Source organism: Phasianus colchicus, chromosome 15 (assembly GCF_987193195.1).
Source record: "Phasianus colchicus chromosome 15, bPhaCol1.hap1.1, whole genome shotgun sequence".
Taxonomy (NCBI): Eukaryota; Metazoa; Chordata; class Aves; order Galliformes; family Phasianidae; genus Phasianus; species Phasianus colchicus.
In genome coordinates, this window is record NC_143450.1 from 7,579,257 (window position 1) to 7,597,789 (window position 18,533).

General features: G+C 35.6%; 1 protein-coding gene across 3 annotated transcripts in view; it reads right to left on the reverse strand.

The window, feature by feature from the left end:
- The window catches only part of GABRG2 (gamma-aminobutyric acid type A receptor subunit gamma2), a 68,439-nt gene that overhangs the window by 22,679 nt on the left and 27,227 nt on the right, over positions 1–18,533 (reverse strand). For all 3 annotated transcript variants that reach the window (XM_031597901.2, XM_090150651.1, XM_090150650.1), the window contains 4 exons: positions 17,292–17,359; positions 16,133–16,353; positions 13,234–13,316; positions 12,394–12,531 (listed from right to left, as the gene is read on the reverse strand). In XM_031597901.2, coding sequence (XP_031453761.2) covers positions 12,394–12,531; positions 13,234–13,316; positions 16,133–16,353; positions 17,292–17,359 — 510 coding nt within the window. The remainder of the gene's footprint in view (positions 1–12,393; positions 12,532–13,233; positions 13,317–16,132; positions 16,354–17,291; positions 17,360–18,533) is intronic.

An 18,533-nucleotide genomic window follows, 5' to 3' on the forward strand; every position in this document is an offset into this window, starting at 1 on the left:
GTTGTAGTTGCTGGAAGCTAGGTCTCTGTAAGGTCTCCTAGACTCTTTGCTAGAAAAATAGCTGCTGTGTTTGTAACTCCATAGAAAGAAAAGGCTGCAACTCGGGCAAGAACAAGAAAATCTTAAACGTGCCCCAGTTACCCGTTGTTCTTTTCATTTATCTTTTTGTGGAGGTTGCTATCATAAAAGACTTGAGGGCTGAAATGTTAGGCTACATGCAGAAATGATACAGTGGTCATTTCTATCTCACAGGGATAGCTTGTTATGGAGTACTGAATATCAGACTTGACGTTACATCACTTACAACAAGGATGAAATAATAAAATTGTAAGCAGTAAGTCCTTATGCTCAGGAAAACAATGTTTGCTTTGAAACTAGCTTTTGAGTTTTGTGGAAGGGATATGGCTATGGAAATGCCATACAGTTTCCTTTGGGAAATCATTACTTCCTCCCCACAAGCCCAGCACTACTCTGCCAGAAGCTGTATCAGCAGCAGAGTGCCCTCTGTTAACCCCACGTCCTACCAGCACCTCACCTTTCCTATGTGCATACAGCAGCTGGGAGAGCAATTGGAGCCAAGAGAGAATTTAAAATACTTCAAAAGAAGTAGAGTCAAAAGAAGTCCATCTTTTTTTTTTTTTTAAAAGACTAGTTTTTACTGTGGAAACGACAGCAGTGTTGTTATCAAATTGCACCTCAAAGGGTTCCCAGCCACATGAATCTTAAACATTTTTTTTTATTATTATTTCTAAGAGTAGAGTAAGTTCAAAAGAAGATGACTGATGGCATATTTCTGAAAAATCTGTTGCATGATGTAGATTCTTTCCTGCCAAGCGATGTGAATGTTTGGAGGTATGAACACAAGTGTAAAGAAAGTTCTCTAGGCAGCTGAACATGATACAATTTGTTGTTTAGTTGTACTACCATGAGCTAGTAATCCTGATTGTTGACTCAGATTCTGCCATAAAAGATATTACATCAAGAAGAAAAGAAGTTTTTATCCCTCAAGTTTATATTCCCCAGAATTACAACTTCACCATATTAAAAACATTAGTCCTTATTGCCCTTTTCTGAAGTGCTACTTATTCATTTACATTTAGTTTTATGTAGTGTCTTACAAATTCTGTGCTTGGGTAGTACCTCTGGTACTCCATTCAGATAAGAAAATTAGTAATGATCATACACTTGTCTTTGATTTTACTTAGTAGAGATGGAATGAAGTCCCCGCATTAACCTAATCTAGTCTGAAGGGTAGAGACTCTATATGAATCACTTTTGCTTGAGCTGAATTTCCTTTTTTTCAGAGGTATTAGAGCCAGAATTACTAATTTTCTATTCATTTCTTTATGTCTGCTAGAGAATTTTCATGCAAGTGTTCAGTGACTATTTGAATATTTCTTTTATTCCACAAATACTATATACTAATATGGAAATATGTTTATCTGAACTGAACATAAAATGATTTCCATTTTTCAACCTACAAAGATTAGGCTGAAAAATCAGATTTCCAGAAAGCTCCCAGTTGTTTCCTGGTTTCAGTTCAATTCCCAATATTCTCATTGCAGCATTTTTGCTCATAGACCTTGAGTCCCATCTGGGGGCTGAAATTACAATGGCTTGTGAAATTTAATTAAAAATGAAACAAAGAGTGAATAGACATTTTTTAGAGCCTCAAAACTGATATTGTTTAAGCTCTTGGTAAAATGAAGAGATGCATATTACCTTTTATCCTGTTCCTGTAATAGAAATCAAGGTTATACTATCTCAGGACCTCCACGTTTATAATTCTGAACACACTGATCAATTGTGACTATTAAACCAGAAGTTGCAAGGTGTAAAAATACACGTAGAGGGATTGGAGAGGTTGTCACATAATGTTGCAGTGCTGCTTTCCACACCATCCATTGCCCCATACCTTTCTTCTCCCAAGAAAGGTTAAAGCATGAATTTGGTCCTTATCAAACTCCAGAGAAACTGAGAGAGCACCTGTGAGGAATGCTTCAGCTGCTGAAAAAGCTAAGTTGGCATTTAGTTCATGGCATTTAGTTGGCCATCTTCATTAGACAGTAGGGAATTCTGCCACAAGATCCAAATTTGTACGAAATAAGCCTTCTGCTCACAGAACTATTCATTTTTCATTTTTAATTCTCCATACGTAAAATCTCCTATCATGCTGTGAAAGGAAAATCCATTCTAAACTTTTCAGGAGGTGACTGTGAGACAGAGGGTAGGCCACAAGGAAAGAGATGAGAGGTTTTTTCACCCCAGCATTACGTCTGGGATGCGGCTAACCCTGATGGGCTCCAAAGCTGACAAGCTCAGCAGAGATGTCTGCTTGGGGTAGCTTTATACTGAGTTGGTTTGGAATGTAATGTCCAGGAGTTGTAGCTATACTATGAGGACTAAATGATTTATTCCACTGCGTGAAACAGGCGTTACCACGCATAATGGCATGGGTTATCATAGGTCAGCCAGTTGGTAGGACACTCAGTGACAGTCTCCATCACTGCCAAGCTCTGGAGTAGCGTTACCATGATGGATGTGACAGTGCCTTTACTTTCTGGTGTAGGGCTGGGATTGGATCTCCACTCATAAAATGAGCTATTTCATGAGTTGGCAGAAATGTTATGTTTCCATATTTCAGAATTCTGAAGGTTGATGTTTTTATCTTTCCTTTTTCTTCTCTGACTTATAGATCCATAATTACTTTTTCCTATTTGCTAGTAAAACATTCTCCCAACAAAGTTCTCTGCTGCATGCATGCTATCTAATTGAAGGATATCACAGATTTCCTATACTCATGCTTGAAAGTGTACTTTTTTCCTGCAGCATTGCTATGTCTAGTCATTCTATTTTTGAAAATTCTTGTTTTTAAAATAATAATAAGCAAAATAATATGTATTTTCTTCAAATCAAATAAAATCAAATCAAATTGATTTTCTTCAAAACTGGGATTTTTCCAGAATGAAGACAAATGGTGTTTTTCATGAACTCTTTTAATTGCTCAGACCCTTAGCACTATTACAAACAGCAGGAGAGTGACAGTGTGCTCTAATGTTATCCTAATTAGTTATTTATTTAGGTTATATAGTTCCAAGGCACTGGTGCTTTCATTTATGATTTTTACCTCTTTTGATTATTTCGGCAGCTTTCTGTTCCAGAACAGTAATTTGCTACAGTAATATATAAAAACAAATTGAGAAGAGTGGTAGGAATCACTTGGAATTTCTATTTTATGTTGTTTATTATTTTATTTTATTAGATGTTACTAGATAACAGTAGGAAATAAGAACTTGCTACTAGTTATTTATTGACCATGGTTTTGTATTTTGCATAACCAGAGCAGGAATGTTAAAGTCAAATAGTTACTGCTGTCTGTAATTTGAATGGGCGAGGTATGGTCTTACTTGAGGTTTTTGAGGGAGGAAGAGAGTTGTTTGTTTTTTTAACCCACACACTCACAGAATGTAAGCAGCTCTCTATGGCTATTGTTACTAATATAATAATACAACTCTACTTCCTCTTCCAACTTATATTCTCAAGGTTAAAAAAGAAGTAATGATGAGCTACAGTCAACAAGGATACAGTATCTGTAATAAAGTTTTTTGTTTTTTTTTAAATTAATTTTCTCCATTCTAAGAGCCATATACAAGAACAGACAGCAATTTGATAACTAGCTGCATGGTCATTTCTAGTCACTAGCATCAAGGCACAAAAAGGGTGTTGTGATACTTTATGCGTTAAATCTTGAAAAATATTTTAAGATTCTTCTATGTAGGTCATGAGACAAGAAAGTATTGTTACATAAATTTTATCCTGCAGCTCTTTGGCTTTAATTATGCAGTCTTCTTGAAAATAGCAAAGAGCTGACTTAATAGACTGTATCACATTTTGAGATAAGTGTCATATTTATAGCTTCTGTAATGTACATCAAAATGAGGACAATTATGCCTTGTTTAAAAAGGCAATGTTGAAACTTGCTATTTACAATTAAGAATTTATTTTAACAATGAAAATGAGGGAGTTAATTCTTATAAAAATTGATAATGACAAATATTTAAAAGCTACTACCATGCTCAATGTTATTCCATTATGTTTCTCTTTGAGAACGTGTTGTCAATACAAAGTTATTTTATGGTATTGCAGACCACATGGATCTAAAAATATAAATAGAACTCTTATATTCGTAAAGTACTGCAGATTGTTCCAAGTTTTTACGTACTGCACACATTCTCATTGATCCATTTTCTTTCTGTTTCTTCTGTTTTATTTGACTTAAAAAACAAAGCTGTCTTTAAATGTAGTTATTTTATGTTAGTTTAGTTTTCTTTTTAAGTCAGGTATTTGTCTGAGTTTGAGTACTATTAACTCCTGGCAATGCACCTGCTAGTTGTGTTACAGAGCCTTGTATATCTTTTCCGATCAGACTTACATTTATATCAATTCAAATACAGTGACAACCTCCCCAAACTAAACAATATCTTAGATAAGTAGGTTGCTGAGAATGCAATGTAGTGATGTGAGATTTGAGAAGCTCAGAAGTGTGCTTACAAACTGAAGAGACTTAGCTGCGCAAGCACAGCCTTTGAAACATATGTTTTTTTTATTTAGGACACGTATGTGCCCAAGGCAAATCCAAACTTATTTCAAATAAGCTATCTCTACACTGTTCAAATCATGAACATTAAATTGTCGTCACCTTCAAACATCCTTCCTGAATTTGTTTCTCTGAAACAAATTTTGAGCACAAAGATAATAAGGAAGTTAAGACCAAAGGAAAAAATAAAGAAATTATCTTAAAATCACTGGAACTACAAATGTGTTTTTTGAACACAAAAAGGGATTACGAGTGAAGCATCAGACTGAAAATCAAGTGCCAGTGCTGTGCTGACCAATTCACAGGTTACCAGAATTAGTTTGACACTACCTCTGAAAGACTTAGGTGCACACAAAACCTCTAATTTATTAAGGATTGCTTGAAGTTTAATGATCTAAATAGTACAATAAAACATTTATTTAAATCAATAATTTAAATATACATATTCACTATGACAAAAGCTTCTAAAAATGTTTAATAGTCATTTATCTTTTTATTAAAATAACTGTAAGTAGACATTTTTTGTTTAACTTCTAATCTATCCTACAATTCATTATAATTAGATCTAACATCAGTTAAGTGGAATTACAATGATTTTCTCTTGTGATACTGCAAAAGTTACTATGATTGTTAATCAATAGGCGGAATGTGATGATTTCATTACCAAACAGAAATTTAAAAGAGACCTGGTGTGTTAATATACCTGGTATGTTAATATACTTTGTGTCTCAGACTCTCGTCTGATTAGTACTTACATAAACATATTCATAGATATACTACAGGCAATGCATAAATTTTTGTGCTAAGATATTTGCAGGAAATCCTTTGGGAAAGGATCACTTCATTAATTTGCTTATTTTGTCATAAATTTATTATATTTAAGATCGCCATCATTGGCTATTTTTCTATTAAAAAAAAAAAATCCTAAAATTCCTAATTATTTTCTTGCTCTTAAATGGACAAATATTTTCCTGAAATGCATTGTTCTTTTATATCCGCAAAATTTTGTTTCTAGAAAATCACTCTTGCCTTTTTGCATCTGTGCTTTTGCAATTACATTGCATTTGATTTGGCTGAAGTGCTTGTAAGGTTCCACATTATCCCTTATTCTCTAGCTCCTTGTATGTTAATCCTTTTTATCCTTACCTGACCTTTCTAAAGCTCAGTTTACATTGGAGCAACCCATGCTTTCACATATGGGAAACCTTCAGAAAGACTTTTTTTTTTTTCCTTTCTTTCCAGAAAGGAAAAACGACCCTTGAAAGTCTTTGTTCAGTTGAGAGGTCAAGAGGTTTTGGGCTCCAACATCCCTTTTCTTCAGGGACAGTCACTGCTGGGTGATGCAATTGACATTAATGAGCCTTGGAAACACTGAGAGTAAAAGAGCTGAATTTCTTGTCACTGGAATATTAAGAATGCTCCAAACTCTTCTCAAAAGATTAAAAAAAAAAAAAAATCCACGAGACATTCAACATTAATATGTATCCCTTGCATCATCTTTTTGGTATATGATTTGTGTTAAATTCCCTTCCATCTTGCCTATACAGTTAAGGTGCCATGGATCTTCAAATCGCTTTCCTGTCACAGGAATGGGTCTGTAGTTATTAAAAACAGCTATGAACCAGATGATGGAAAGAGAAGTGTTTGAATGGATAGAGAAAGCAGAAAGACAACGGTGTGGAAATCTTTTACATCTCTAAAAAGTGCCACCAAGCAGCTGGCACAGTAGAAGAGCTGTCACTGAAGTTGGCTTGAATCCTTCCCAGCCACTCCAGAAGCAGCCTCTCATCTGCCATGGCCCAGTTCCTCAAAAGGCCTTCAGCTCAGCCCTGTCTCGTCTGTCTGACACGTAGGACATGGGGATAAATAGATACAAGGTGTTCTGATTTTGCAGTTCTGAAATGGTGCGTGTGCATAGAGTGTGGTAATCTAACATGGTAATGAAACAAAAACCTTGCTTACAGAATTAGCTCATTTATGCAGTTGTGTGAATTAATTTATGAATACTCATTTGCCACACAATTAACCAACTTGGATGAGAAAATGTGGAGTATATAACAGTTTTGGGAGGTAGGGATGGAACTGTATTATATCTCTACTCTGAAGACGTGAGTCTGAAGAAAAGGCTATTTTCAGTGAATTACAACATTATAACTTTAGCAAACGTTCTTTAGTTTAATTAATTGCTGAGCACATGTGAGTTATCTGGTTAATCTGAGTAAAGTTTGCTATTTACACTCATAGTTCTTTGTAAATAATTATGCAGGAGTCTTTACCTTGTCTATTTTATTCCCCAACAGCAGTATCAAAATTGTGAGCCACAGCCATAACAAAAACATCTTCCTTCTGCTCACAAATCACCTGTAACTCTGTAATGGTTCATAATGGTGCTATGTGAAAGTTAAATAATTATGCCAGTCCTGTATTTTTTTCCAAATAGTTGTACCCTGGATATGGAACTGCTTAGAAGTGGTTATGTGAGCAACCTTGAATTGGTAAAGTAAGGGAGAGTTCAAGTGGCAAAAGGAAAGAAATCTAATTTTTTCACTGGTGCTCTCTTTGTACAGAAATGATAAGAATATTTGTAAGAATAAAATGTTAACATTTTTTAAAGATATTTTAAGAGTGTTAAGGATATTAGCTTGGGCTTGTAGGTTTCCTTTGGAGCAGCAAACGTAATTTCAGTCTGTTGTGTCTGCCTGCTGCTTTAAATATTTCGCATATACAGAGAATATACTTTTGTGAAAGATAATAACAGAGCATTCATTTAAAGAAACACAAAAAACCCTAAGATACTGAGATAAATACTCTGTCAAGTTATCAGGAGAACAATGAAGGTGCACAGAACAACTTAAGACACAGTGTGGTGGGTTCTCTGACTTACAGATCCCATCAACATTTACTCCTCTGCAAAGCTGAGTGCAAAGTATGTTCAAAAGCCAAATGCAGGGACTTGTATCTTGTAGCCATTCACTGGATCAATATCTTTAAGCAGGGAGTTTGTCAGTTTTCAGACAAACATTCTCCCTGACATAGCACATATTGGAAACTAGAACAGTTTTAAACTATCTCTAAGCACAATGGAAATCCACGTACAGCCATTTTTTAATGCCAGGTCTGTTTCCCAACAGAGGGAAATATCTTCGAATATTTAATGTGCCTGTCATACCATATCTTGACTTTATGAAAAAATATGAGAAAGGGCTCCTGTTCTTTTTTGGAGTGCTGTGAGACCGTGTGCCTGCCAACAGTTCAATGCATTAATATGGCATTAAGATAAAATATAAAAGACTGTAAATTTATCCTCTTCCATGAAATAACAGCCTTGACCACGTTTTTTAGATAAAGCAGAAATCAGGCCCACATCTATTTATGTAGCTAAATAGATGCAGAACGAGATAAATATTTAATTACCAATTTTACACTGTTTATCAGTTATGAGCAATACAAAATCTCTGTTGCACCACTCTGATTACCTCTGCAAAACATAGAACAGAAACAAAGTAAAATAGAATTTAGAGATGTTGGCTTACCAGAGTCATGTGTCCTGTGCAGCTTGTTGAATTGCTGTTTATTGATACACAATGCCTGTGTATCTAATTAAATAAAAGTTCAGGGCTTGCTCTGTAACTAAGGAATATACAGTATCCAATCCAAAAAAGGAACTAGTCAGTCATGGAAGTGAACTGAAAATAGCAGAATCTCCACCTCTCCCTAATAATACCACATTCACAAACGATTTTGCAAAATACATTCAAGTATTCAGTAATACAGTATCCATTCCAAAGCACCAAATAGCCAGTAGAACTGTCCTTTGTGCAGTAATTTTATGAAATTTGTTGAAATTTATTGATGCAAAGGTTTTCAAGATAGAAGACATTTCTTTCCTCCTGGTCTGAGGTAGGATCACTGTATTTACAGACTGTCTCTGCTTATTTCATAAACCTTCTGGTTTTAGCATTTCTACACCTCCCTACTGTGCCAGTGCTGATTGTTATTATGGTTTCTTAAGAAGAGTTGTTTTAATCTCCTGCCTAAATCTTACTTGATGCATATTAGCTTATATTTCTTTTCTAACCTTAAGTGAAGAACATGAGTTCATTTTATCACCAATTGTACCTGCTTCCAGACCAGTTTCATTCTTTCAAATGTTCCATAGCTCATGTTTTCTAAACCCTTTACTTACTACCTTTTTCTGCATTTCCTTTCTTTCTTAAAATGTTGCACACAACAGTGAATGCAACAGCTATTTGGCATTGACTTTTCACGTAGGAGATCTGTTAATAGTTAACATACATTTATATACAACAATCTGGGCCATGCACCCACAAAAAAAACCTTTCTTTGTAACAGTGTCACATTCCATATCTTAATGTGATTTTTGACTATTGCAGCCCCCAGACTCTTTTTCCTTTCTCCTTTTTAGCTTATAAATGACTGCTCTATCAGATCTTTTTCCATTTTCAATAAGCTCATTCGGTATTGCTCTATATATCTAATTCAAATGAAGGAGAGTTCTTGTTTTTACTTTAAAAACTATTTTATATCTGGTTTTTGGCCTTTTAGATTCAATGTGGATTAAAAATAAGAAATAAATGAGGTGGGAAAACATTCCAGCAAGTCCATCACTTTTCTTAGCAGTTCCCATTACTATTGACAGTGGATTCCTCTGGCTGAGACATAGTTTATTGCTTGGTCTGTGACTTTCGAAAAACATTAGAGTCGCATTAGAATGTTCTGTGGGGAGATAAAGAAGCTGACAACTCTGAATGGCTTGCTTTGGATACGATAAACAGACAGGATGGTTTGTCTTTTCCAGTTTGCCTTGTTTTTCCATCTTTGTCTTATTCTGACAGGATTTTCTAACCGACAGGTAGTCACTTCAGCAAGTCCATCCAATCTTACAGAGCTTACACTCAAACATTTCTTATTTGCTTCTGCCCATAACTCAGCACAAATCTCAAATATTCAGCTATGGCATGACAGAAATAGAGGTGACAGAGCTTTCAATAACCAAGTCACAGCCATCCTTTCTGATTTTCTTTTTTTGCTCCAATCACCAAGCCAGCATAGCTATCCTCAAGGACTAGGATGTGTTAGTCACTGGCAGATGTGAAGCCAGAACCAAAAGGTTTCTGGATTAAATGAAATTAGAGCAAGTTTACCCCATTTTCTCAAATGCCTGGATACTACCTGTAGGCTTTTCCTGATTTACATCTGTTCAGTCTCATTCACTTTTAACTCCTCCTTCTTGTGTTCATGTTTTACTGATCCCTGTTGTCAGCCAAATTAAGTTAGGAGGAAGACCTGTGGGTAGTCTTGAAAATCACTGAAGTGGGACTACTGTCAGTTTGTACCTAAACTCCATTATCCAAAGGACTGCAATTAGTTGCATAAATGGTCGTATCTCGTTTTGGTTATGCAGGCATTCAAACTCTTAACTTGTGTACTCAGGGTGCACACAGGTTTCATGTTTTTCCTTGTCTTTTATTTTAGGGAAACTGTTAAAAATGTGTATATGTTAGAGTAATTATAGGTAGATAATTGGTTGGGCAGAGGAATATTGAGCTTAATGCAGTTCCCAGCATGCTAATAAGAACTTATGTAACAATGAACATTCTTTGGGCCCTGCAAGCAATATCACAATATCTGTGGGGGGTAAATAATATTAATGACAATCTCTATTTTAATTTATTTTTTTCCCCATTTTCTAATTATTTAGATTCTGCACCTGGATCAAAATCAAATCTAATTTTCTTGCCCATTTATGACTATAGAACCCAAAGGATCGGGGAAAATCAAATGTAGGATAACTGCAGGAGGAGAAGCACAGGCTAGTTTTGCAAGTTTCTGTACTCAGCAGATCTTTAAGGTAGTTCAGGAGGCTGAGTAGCTTTCATGAGTCTTTTTTAGTAGCTGAGCAATTAGAGTGACTTTTTGCTTCTTTGAAGGGCATGCTAACTGGTAATTACTTTTTCATTTAAAGGATGTGTTGTCATGTGAAAATTACTGATGCAACATTATGGTAGTACTCCAGGTTAGTATGACAGCCTTTAATGGCTATTCCCTGAAGAAAGTTTTATCTTTGCATGAGAAAGTATTTGTGTGTGTGCTTTACTACCTGTATTTTCCAGTAGATCTCACTGCACAACAGCAGAACATCAGAGAGTGCTTTGGGTTCAGCAGTGCAAGATGTGGATCTGAATGTGTAGCATGTTAGAATTGTATTGCTTTCTATTTCTGACCAAAATAAGTTTATTAGAGAATGGGTGAAAGCAGAAAAGGAAAGAAAAAGTGCAAATAAAAGAAACTCGAGCAATTGAAGTAAAGCTAGTGTTAAGCCTGGGCAGGATGAGACCTTAGTGGATTACTGCTGCTTTTGTGCTGTATCTGCTGCAGGGGCAGGCTGAGGTGAGATGCATTGTTGTGGTGCTTTTTTGTTGTTGTTGTTGTTGTTGTTTTTTGCTTTGAGAGCAACTTCAACATGTCATGTGCTATGGTAGTTATTAGCAGCTATGACTCCATACACACAAGTGCTGTCTTGTCCTCTTTTGCACCTTTATTTCCCTGGGAAAATGAGAAAGGTCAAATGCTTTCCTAAATAGCTGACTAAATATTTCCCTCAGCTAAAATGGCAGAAGACGCCATAAGGCAAATGTGACTACAGCTGGGAGGCTTCATTTCATTTTTGCCCTGCTCATAAGACTAAACATGTCAGTGGTGCTTAATATCCAGTGACTCAGGAGTTGGGAGCTGAATTAATTCTCAAACTCTTTGTTTGCACTCCAGTGCGATGCACAGCAGGCTGCTCTCAGCTCTAGTGTAGCTCACTTGCCTTTTGAATATAACAGTGATGCTGACCTTTTAGAAAGAATTGTGTTATTCTTTCCAATGGATGGGGATATTTCTCAGGTCAGACTAAACACAGATGTCTGAATTTGAATTAATATATTTGCCAGAGCAATAAAATCAGGTGAAAATCAAAAGCAATCTGAAAGAAAAAATGCTTTCATTAAAGTAAGGAATCGAAGACAAGGGATATCGTGATGTACATGAACAATAAAATGTAATTCTTCTTTGCATCCTTTCTCATAATCACTGATTTCCTTTCTGCTGACAAATAAAACAATATATATGTCTAGAAGAATGTACTTTCCCACAAAGCTAGCAGGATTCAAATTGCCATTTTTATTAAAAGCAGAGTCCTTCCTCATTTATTATTTTAAATTCCATTACTTGTTTCCAAGGAGATAAAAATATGCAGGAAAATCATCTGAGATTCAGGCTTGCAAGGCTGTTTTCTTTACTGAGAGCTAAATGTGCCATGTTTTAATGAACAAAATACACTTGGAGCTGCTGTAGTAAAAGAGGCTGGGACTTTGGACTTCATTTCTGTCCAGGTCAACTTTCTGCTTGTGAGTGTTGGGAACAGGACTATTAAATATTCAAACCCAGTATCAGATTATTACTTTGTGGCTCAGCTGTGCTGTTCCCTATGCTGACGCAGACTAGGAAGTTCTTTTGTCCACCCACCCCTTGCAGTAGTGGCTGTCTCCTGGCAGTGCCAGGTATTTCAGAAGCACAAAGCAAGAACTGATAGCAGGCAGCAACTTTTTCTTCCTATAAGTTCCTCTTGGGAAATACTAAAGCCTGGATAGTTCCTTATTTAAAAGGCTGTATCTGTTCTGTGGATTGCCAATGTCAAGTCCCAAACAGTAAGAGATTTCTTTCTTCTTAGTCTCCTTCAATAAAATCATAAAAAGAAAATATGATGGTAAATAGATCAGTTGTCTTACCTGATGTAGTCTTCACCACCTCGGTTGTATTTCTTAATCCCGTAAAGGAGAACTGGTAGAGCCTCCAGGACCTGGTATCTCCCACCTCCACTGAGCTGCGCTTCCATTGGTAAATGATCTCTTCCCTTGGGTAACCATCTTATTGCAATGGAAAATACAGAATGCTTTGTTTCATAGTCATTGCTAGGATTTTAATGTACTCTGGGGAGTAAAAATACTATTTTCTATTTCTGGAAGAAACTGGAGAAGCATATCGCAAGTAAATTTATATATATACATATATTCTTTTCCCTCAAGTTACTTAGTAGTGCCTTTTACTTAATTTAGCATTTTCACTATTATAAGTTAAAATACCATTTTTTGGTATGTTTTTCAATATTGAGTTTTGCAGTTCATTGTACATAATAGGATGTAGTTTTGGCCGTCTGTTCGTTAAGGCCAAAACCAGTTCAGCTGGACTCACTATTTACTCTTTGATCCAAACACAAAATTCAAACCCTTGTCTCCAACTCTTGCAATAATATAGCACCCATGTGCAAAGAGAAAGTATCAGGCCACAAGGCTCCAACGCCAAAGATAAAACATTTTACTTTTGTGCTGAAATTTAAGCATAAATATTAATTGCAAGGATCCCAGAAGTCATATCATTTTTACATAATATTCTTAAATTATCTCTGTGCACATGTGATTCCTGTACTTCCAAATCAATTCAAAACAAAACTGAAAACTGTTGCATTATGTTTAGTAAAAACATAACCGTAACTGACTCTAATTTTATAAGTTTTCAATAAATAGTTCAGCATGGGTCAGGAAAGAGCTATTACTAAGTATGTTACTTACAGCTTGAAAATTCCAGGGGGCAGGAATGGGCATCCATTGGGAAGTTGTGTAACTGTAGCTGACACTCAGCATCAATTGTCAGTCTGAGGAAAAAGAGATCAGATATACAGAACGCACATGAGAAGCTTATACTAAAAGCTTCATAATGGCTAGCAAAACAAGATTGTTACTAGTGTGGAACCGGAGTATGAAATATGCATACATACAATGAATATAGAAAGGAAAAGGAAATTATTAATATGTATGTATTAATTTGGTTATTCCAAACTGTTTTTATGCTTTTGAAGCAGCATTACTCATGATCAACGAATCCCTAAGTGGATACACAGGTCTTCTCATGAGCAGTAGCAAATCTCTGTGTCACAACATGCCAAAATGCACTACAGAAATGTATTTTACAGGGAAAAAAAAAAAACTTCTTGAGAAGTAATAGTCAGGAGTCCAAATTGCATCTAAGATAGCCATCTCGACTATCTTCTTATTTAGTGGAAAGAAAGGCACTCCGGGGATATTCTTGATTTCATTCCAAAATAGACATCTAAATTAAATCTGAAGAGGAATGCACCAGAAAGGTTTTTCTCTCTACTGAATATCAAGTAGTGTAGGTGCTGCAGATTTTTATGAGGCAGACACATGTACTTTTAGAAATCCAAAATTAAATGAGATGCATTCCCTGATTTGCCTGCTAAAAACTCCTTTATTTTTCATTTAATTAGCCATACGTAGCCTCGGTCATGCATGACCTGCATGATACCTGAATTGTAAGCAAATAAGCAGCAAAAGAAAAGGCTCTAAAAAGGAGGAAGGAGTGGGAGAGAGGAAAAAGCAGTAATGTTTATCCGCTCTTTGAATCTCTATGAATGGGTTGTCCGTGAGGATCCTCATGTCTTTTCCTGCAAGGTATTTTCCAGTTGTTTGGCCCCCTGTCTTAATGCATAGGGTTATTCCTCTGCTGTTACAGAACTTCAGATTTTCCTATGCTAAACTCCATCAGAGTAGTCTTGGCCCATTTTTCCAGCATCTCATGGATCTGGACTTGGGATTTCTGAAAGCTTGTCTTAGCAATAAAGTCTGTGGCAAAGAAAGCGTTGTGTACCTTGACCTTTTCTGTGTCCTTTGAGACCAGATCCCCATTCCCACTCAGGGGTGTGCTCACACTTTTCCTAATCTTCTTTTTGCTGAGGATGCATGTGTACAAACTCTTAATGCTTTCCTGTCCATCACTGAATTCAATTTCAGTTGAATTTTGTCTTTCCTAACCCTGTATCTGGGAGCTTGGGCACTGTCTCTATATTCCTCCAGCTTTCATCACTTGTACATTTTCTTTTCATGGATGAGTTTTGTCAGGAGCTTTGTGTTGATCCATGCAGACCTGCTTGCTTGATTTGTTTGCTGGTCTGGATTGACTGTTCTTGAGTTGGGAGAATGAATTGAGGAAATCAACCATCTCTCTCAGACAGAATCCCAGATCTGCAATGATACTACCACATTTCTCTTCAGGATTAAACCAGGTTGAATCCTTACTGGTGTTTGTTGTGACTCACTAGAGAAACTAGGCATACATACATATTTGATACAACTGTAAGTTATATCACCTATATCACATTCTAATGAGGGAAACCAAGAGGTCTGAAGAGAAAGGTGTCAAAGTCCAAAGAGACAGTAGTGTGTCTAAATTCAATTTAACATTTCAAAAGTTGATCTGGGATCTTCTTTATCAGGCTTACTTTGATTTACCTTGGATTTCCATTCCAGTCATTCTCTTATCTCTTGAAATGTGATGCAATGTGTGATGAATGTAAAATAACTACAAAATAAAACTCCTTTTTGTAATTCAAATATTTGCAACATTAAAAGGTTGTCTTAAGGAAAGCTTCAAATGATTCATTAAAATGCTAATGAGCATACTTTTCTGCTTTTTTTTTCTTTTTGCCACCCAATAAAACAAGAGCATAAAATCAAAATCACTTTGTAAAAATAGCCTGAAACTCTGATAGTCTGTCTTATGGCTGACATCTTTGATTTTGTATTCTCCTTTAAAATTTTAAATTCTCTTGAACAGATATCGTCTTTATCTTTGCTTTACATAGATCCAACTACTATAACACTTTAGAAAAACAACAAAAAAAACATACCTAGAACTTCCACATTTAGGAAATATATTATAATTGAATATGTATTATTTAATTTAGTACACATTGCATATGTAACATCGAAACGTAGGTATGCGTGTAACTTAATTATTTAAAAGATTTGTAAAAATCTCAAAATAAAAATTATCCAGGCTGATGAGAAATCTGAAGACAGGCATTCCAAATTTGGATTCATTGAAATTTTAGTGAAGCAGGGCATATCTGAGGATTTGACCTGAACTGTAAATGACCAATGATAAAAAGATATTCCTTTTTCTCATAATATATTTGAGGAATGAAATATTTTGTCAGGGTGAAGCCTTATCTAAATAGTAATTGGTTCAGAGCACGAGGCCTCTGCTGCACATAATACCTCACTTATAACATCTTCTTGATTCAAGGATGTTTCTAATTCATTATTTTAACCCAATAAAAAGTTAGAAGGCAATATGGTCCAAACCACAGGTAAACAATAAAATACATGAAAATGAAGATGAATTATTTTAACCATGCTTATCTTCTTTTAAGTATAGAAATATAACTATTTTGAGAGCAAGACAGTAAATTTATAAGTAGAAATGAAACTATTTTACTGTGCCAATATCAAATAAATGGCATGCAAATAGTATATTCTAAATATGTCTCCTTTTTAGGGTTGCACACGTAAGGATAAAACAATGTGTGTTGGTGTCAAGTGAACTAAATTCATAGAACCCATCTTTTTGGCTTTCCCTTGAGAAACTGAAATTAAAGTCAAGTGTAAATACCTCAGTGTGTACAACACTCTGCCATCATTCCAGATCCTGAGCATCCTGTTAGGAGTTGTTATCCAATGAGCATCGGCTTTCTTGGAATTTCGGAAAAATGTATCAGGTATCCAGATCTTCCCAACCATGTTGCTGTTTAATCTGAGCACTTTTATAGTGCTGTTGAACTTCAGACGTCTGTCATACCACGTTTGGGCGAAAAATATATCAATTGTATATTCCTGTTGTGTTAACCAGAAATACTGATGAAAACATAGCATTCAGCAGTTCACATTGCTCCTCACATACTTTCCTTAACGTCATATGAAAAACAAAAAGTGAAATATAGATGATACTAGAAGTGCTAAAAACATTTTAAATGAGATTTTTGAGAGGGTTGTTTAACAAAGATTATTGTTTAAAAAAAATTGTCATTATTTTCCTATTGACAAATTGACCCACAGTAAAATGGAGATATGTATCTACAGTACATATTCTGTACCCCCATGCCTCAACCCACACTTGATCATGTTAGAGAACAATTACTTATTCCCTTGGATCTAGAACAGTTAAGATTGCAGCTGTTCTGACTGTCTTTATTGGCTGGGACTGCTAGTTAATGTCAAAGTGGTGGAGTCTCACTTTCAGTGGCATCCACCAGGCAGCCAATAGCTGCAAAGGGAATTGTAGAGTACAAAAGAGTCATTTGAGATTTCTTTCTGAACATTAAAACTACAAGAATGAAGTAAGAAGCCATTGTGCTGCTAAGGCTAGACCAATTTCCATCAGCTATACGAAGACATAATTAAACTTTGCTCATAGGGTCTAAGTTTTTCTCTTTTATCTCTCTATGGCAGGAATGGTAATGTCACTGGTGAATGCTTTTGCCTGTTTTGTTGTAATCTGGAAACTCAGTCCCATTGGAGCTAATCTGTCACCAAACAATACAGAATACAGTAATAGATTTGTGAAGATATATTAAAATTATTATTCACAGTTTAGTTTGTTGTCTCATCCAGATTCATAGCTCATCTAGTCCTCGCATCAATAATAATGAGATTTGAAAATAATTTATGTATAATATGACATTAAAACTAATGGAAACCTTGTAATGTCAAAAATGATGGAGGCTTTGCAACAAACTGAACGTTGTAGAAAAATGTGGCAGTCATTCACCTACCATATTGATAGCATTCACCGGCCCAATGCTGTTCACATACATGTCAGTGTGAATTACTGTTGGCTTAACTGTAAGAGAAACAAGAGTCAGTACTACAAGTGAAGGTCAAAGTCAACTGCAAAAGAGTCAAAATGATGAAAAGATTGTTTTAATACCTCTGTTGTATAGCTATGGATGCCTCACATTAAAATGTGCTGATAGAATAAATATAATTTTACAGCAATGTCACCAGGTTAAAATAAGTTGAACAATACAACTTATTGTATAATATCTATTATTGTATATCTATCAGATATATAATTATATCAGAACAAATTCTCTTATGCTATGAGAACAAATACAGAAACCAGCGTCATTGCTTCAGTGAGTCATATCTGATGGAGAGTATGTGTATTTTGTGTCAAATCACAGCAACACATCAGACAAAACACTATCAACAAATTAAACTTATTCCTCTCACAATACGTTGCATCACTAATTTAATGTTACTATGCTGAAAGCAACATGACTGCTGTTGCCTGCCGAGATAGCTGTAGATAAGTGACAATTTCATGAACCCCAAATAGTATTAATACTCAGAACTCTAAAACAGGAAATAAAAACAGTTGTTAGAATAATTTATTTTGAAATTACTTCAGCTTTATTATTCTCACGTACCTTGACTAAAACATGTTTGGTTCTTTTCCCGGATGCTTTTTGTGAATGCTTAATTTCTCTCAGCCCTCTAATGTCATAGAGAGAATAAGGCAGAGGATCAACTCCTCTGTTGATTTAGACTATGTATATGTGCTGGAGGTTAAATGTCTTTAGTTTATAAACCTATATAAACTTGTTAGAAGAAGATTCTTTCATTAACCTGGCTGTTCTCTATGTTCCTCTGCCTACCAGTGAATTCTCTTCTTGTTTTACTGCAACCTTACTATTTATGTATCCTCTTCTACAGACATATCTTCTGGCTGTTCTGTGCCCACATGGGGCCTTCTCAGTCTAACTCCTGTGAGCCCAAGGATCCTTATCTCTCAGGTCCCTCAGTAATCAATGGAAAGATCCCTGCAAAAGCAGTTTCAGTTCAAATAGGATTTCCATTACGGGTCTGAGCTTGAGTCTATATACATGCATTAGTTGTGGGGGAAATCTGGGGAAATTAAGTTTATCTACTTGATTGCATTTATCTTTTATGAAACCTTCCTGAACCACTTCTTGCTCTGTTGAGCAATGATTCAACAGATTGACATGGAGATG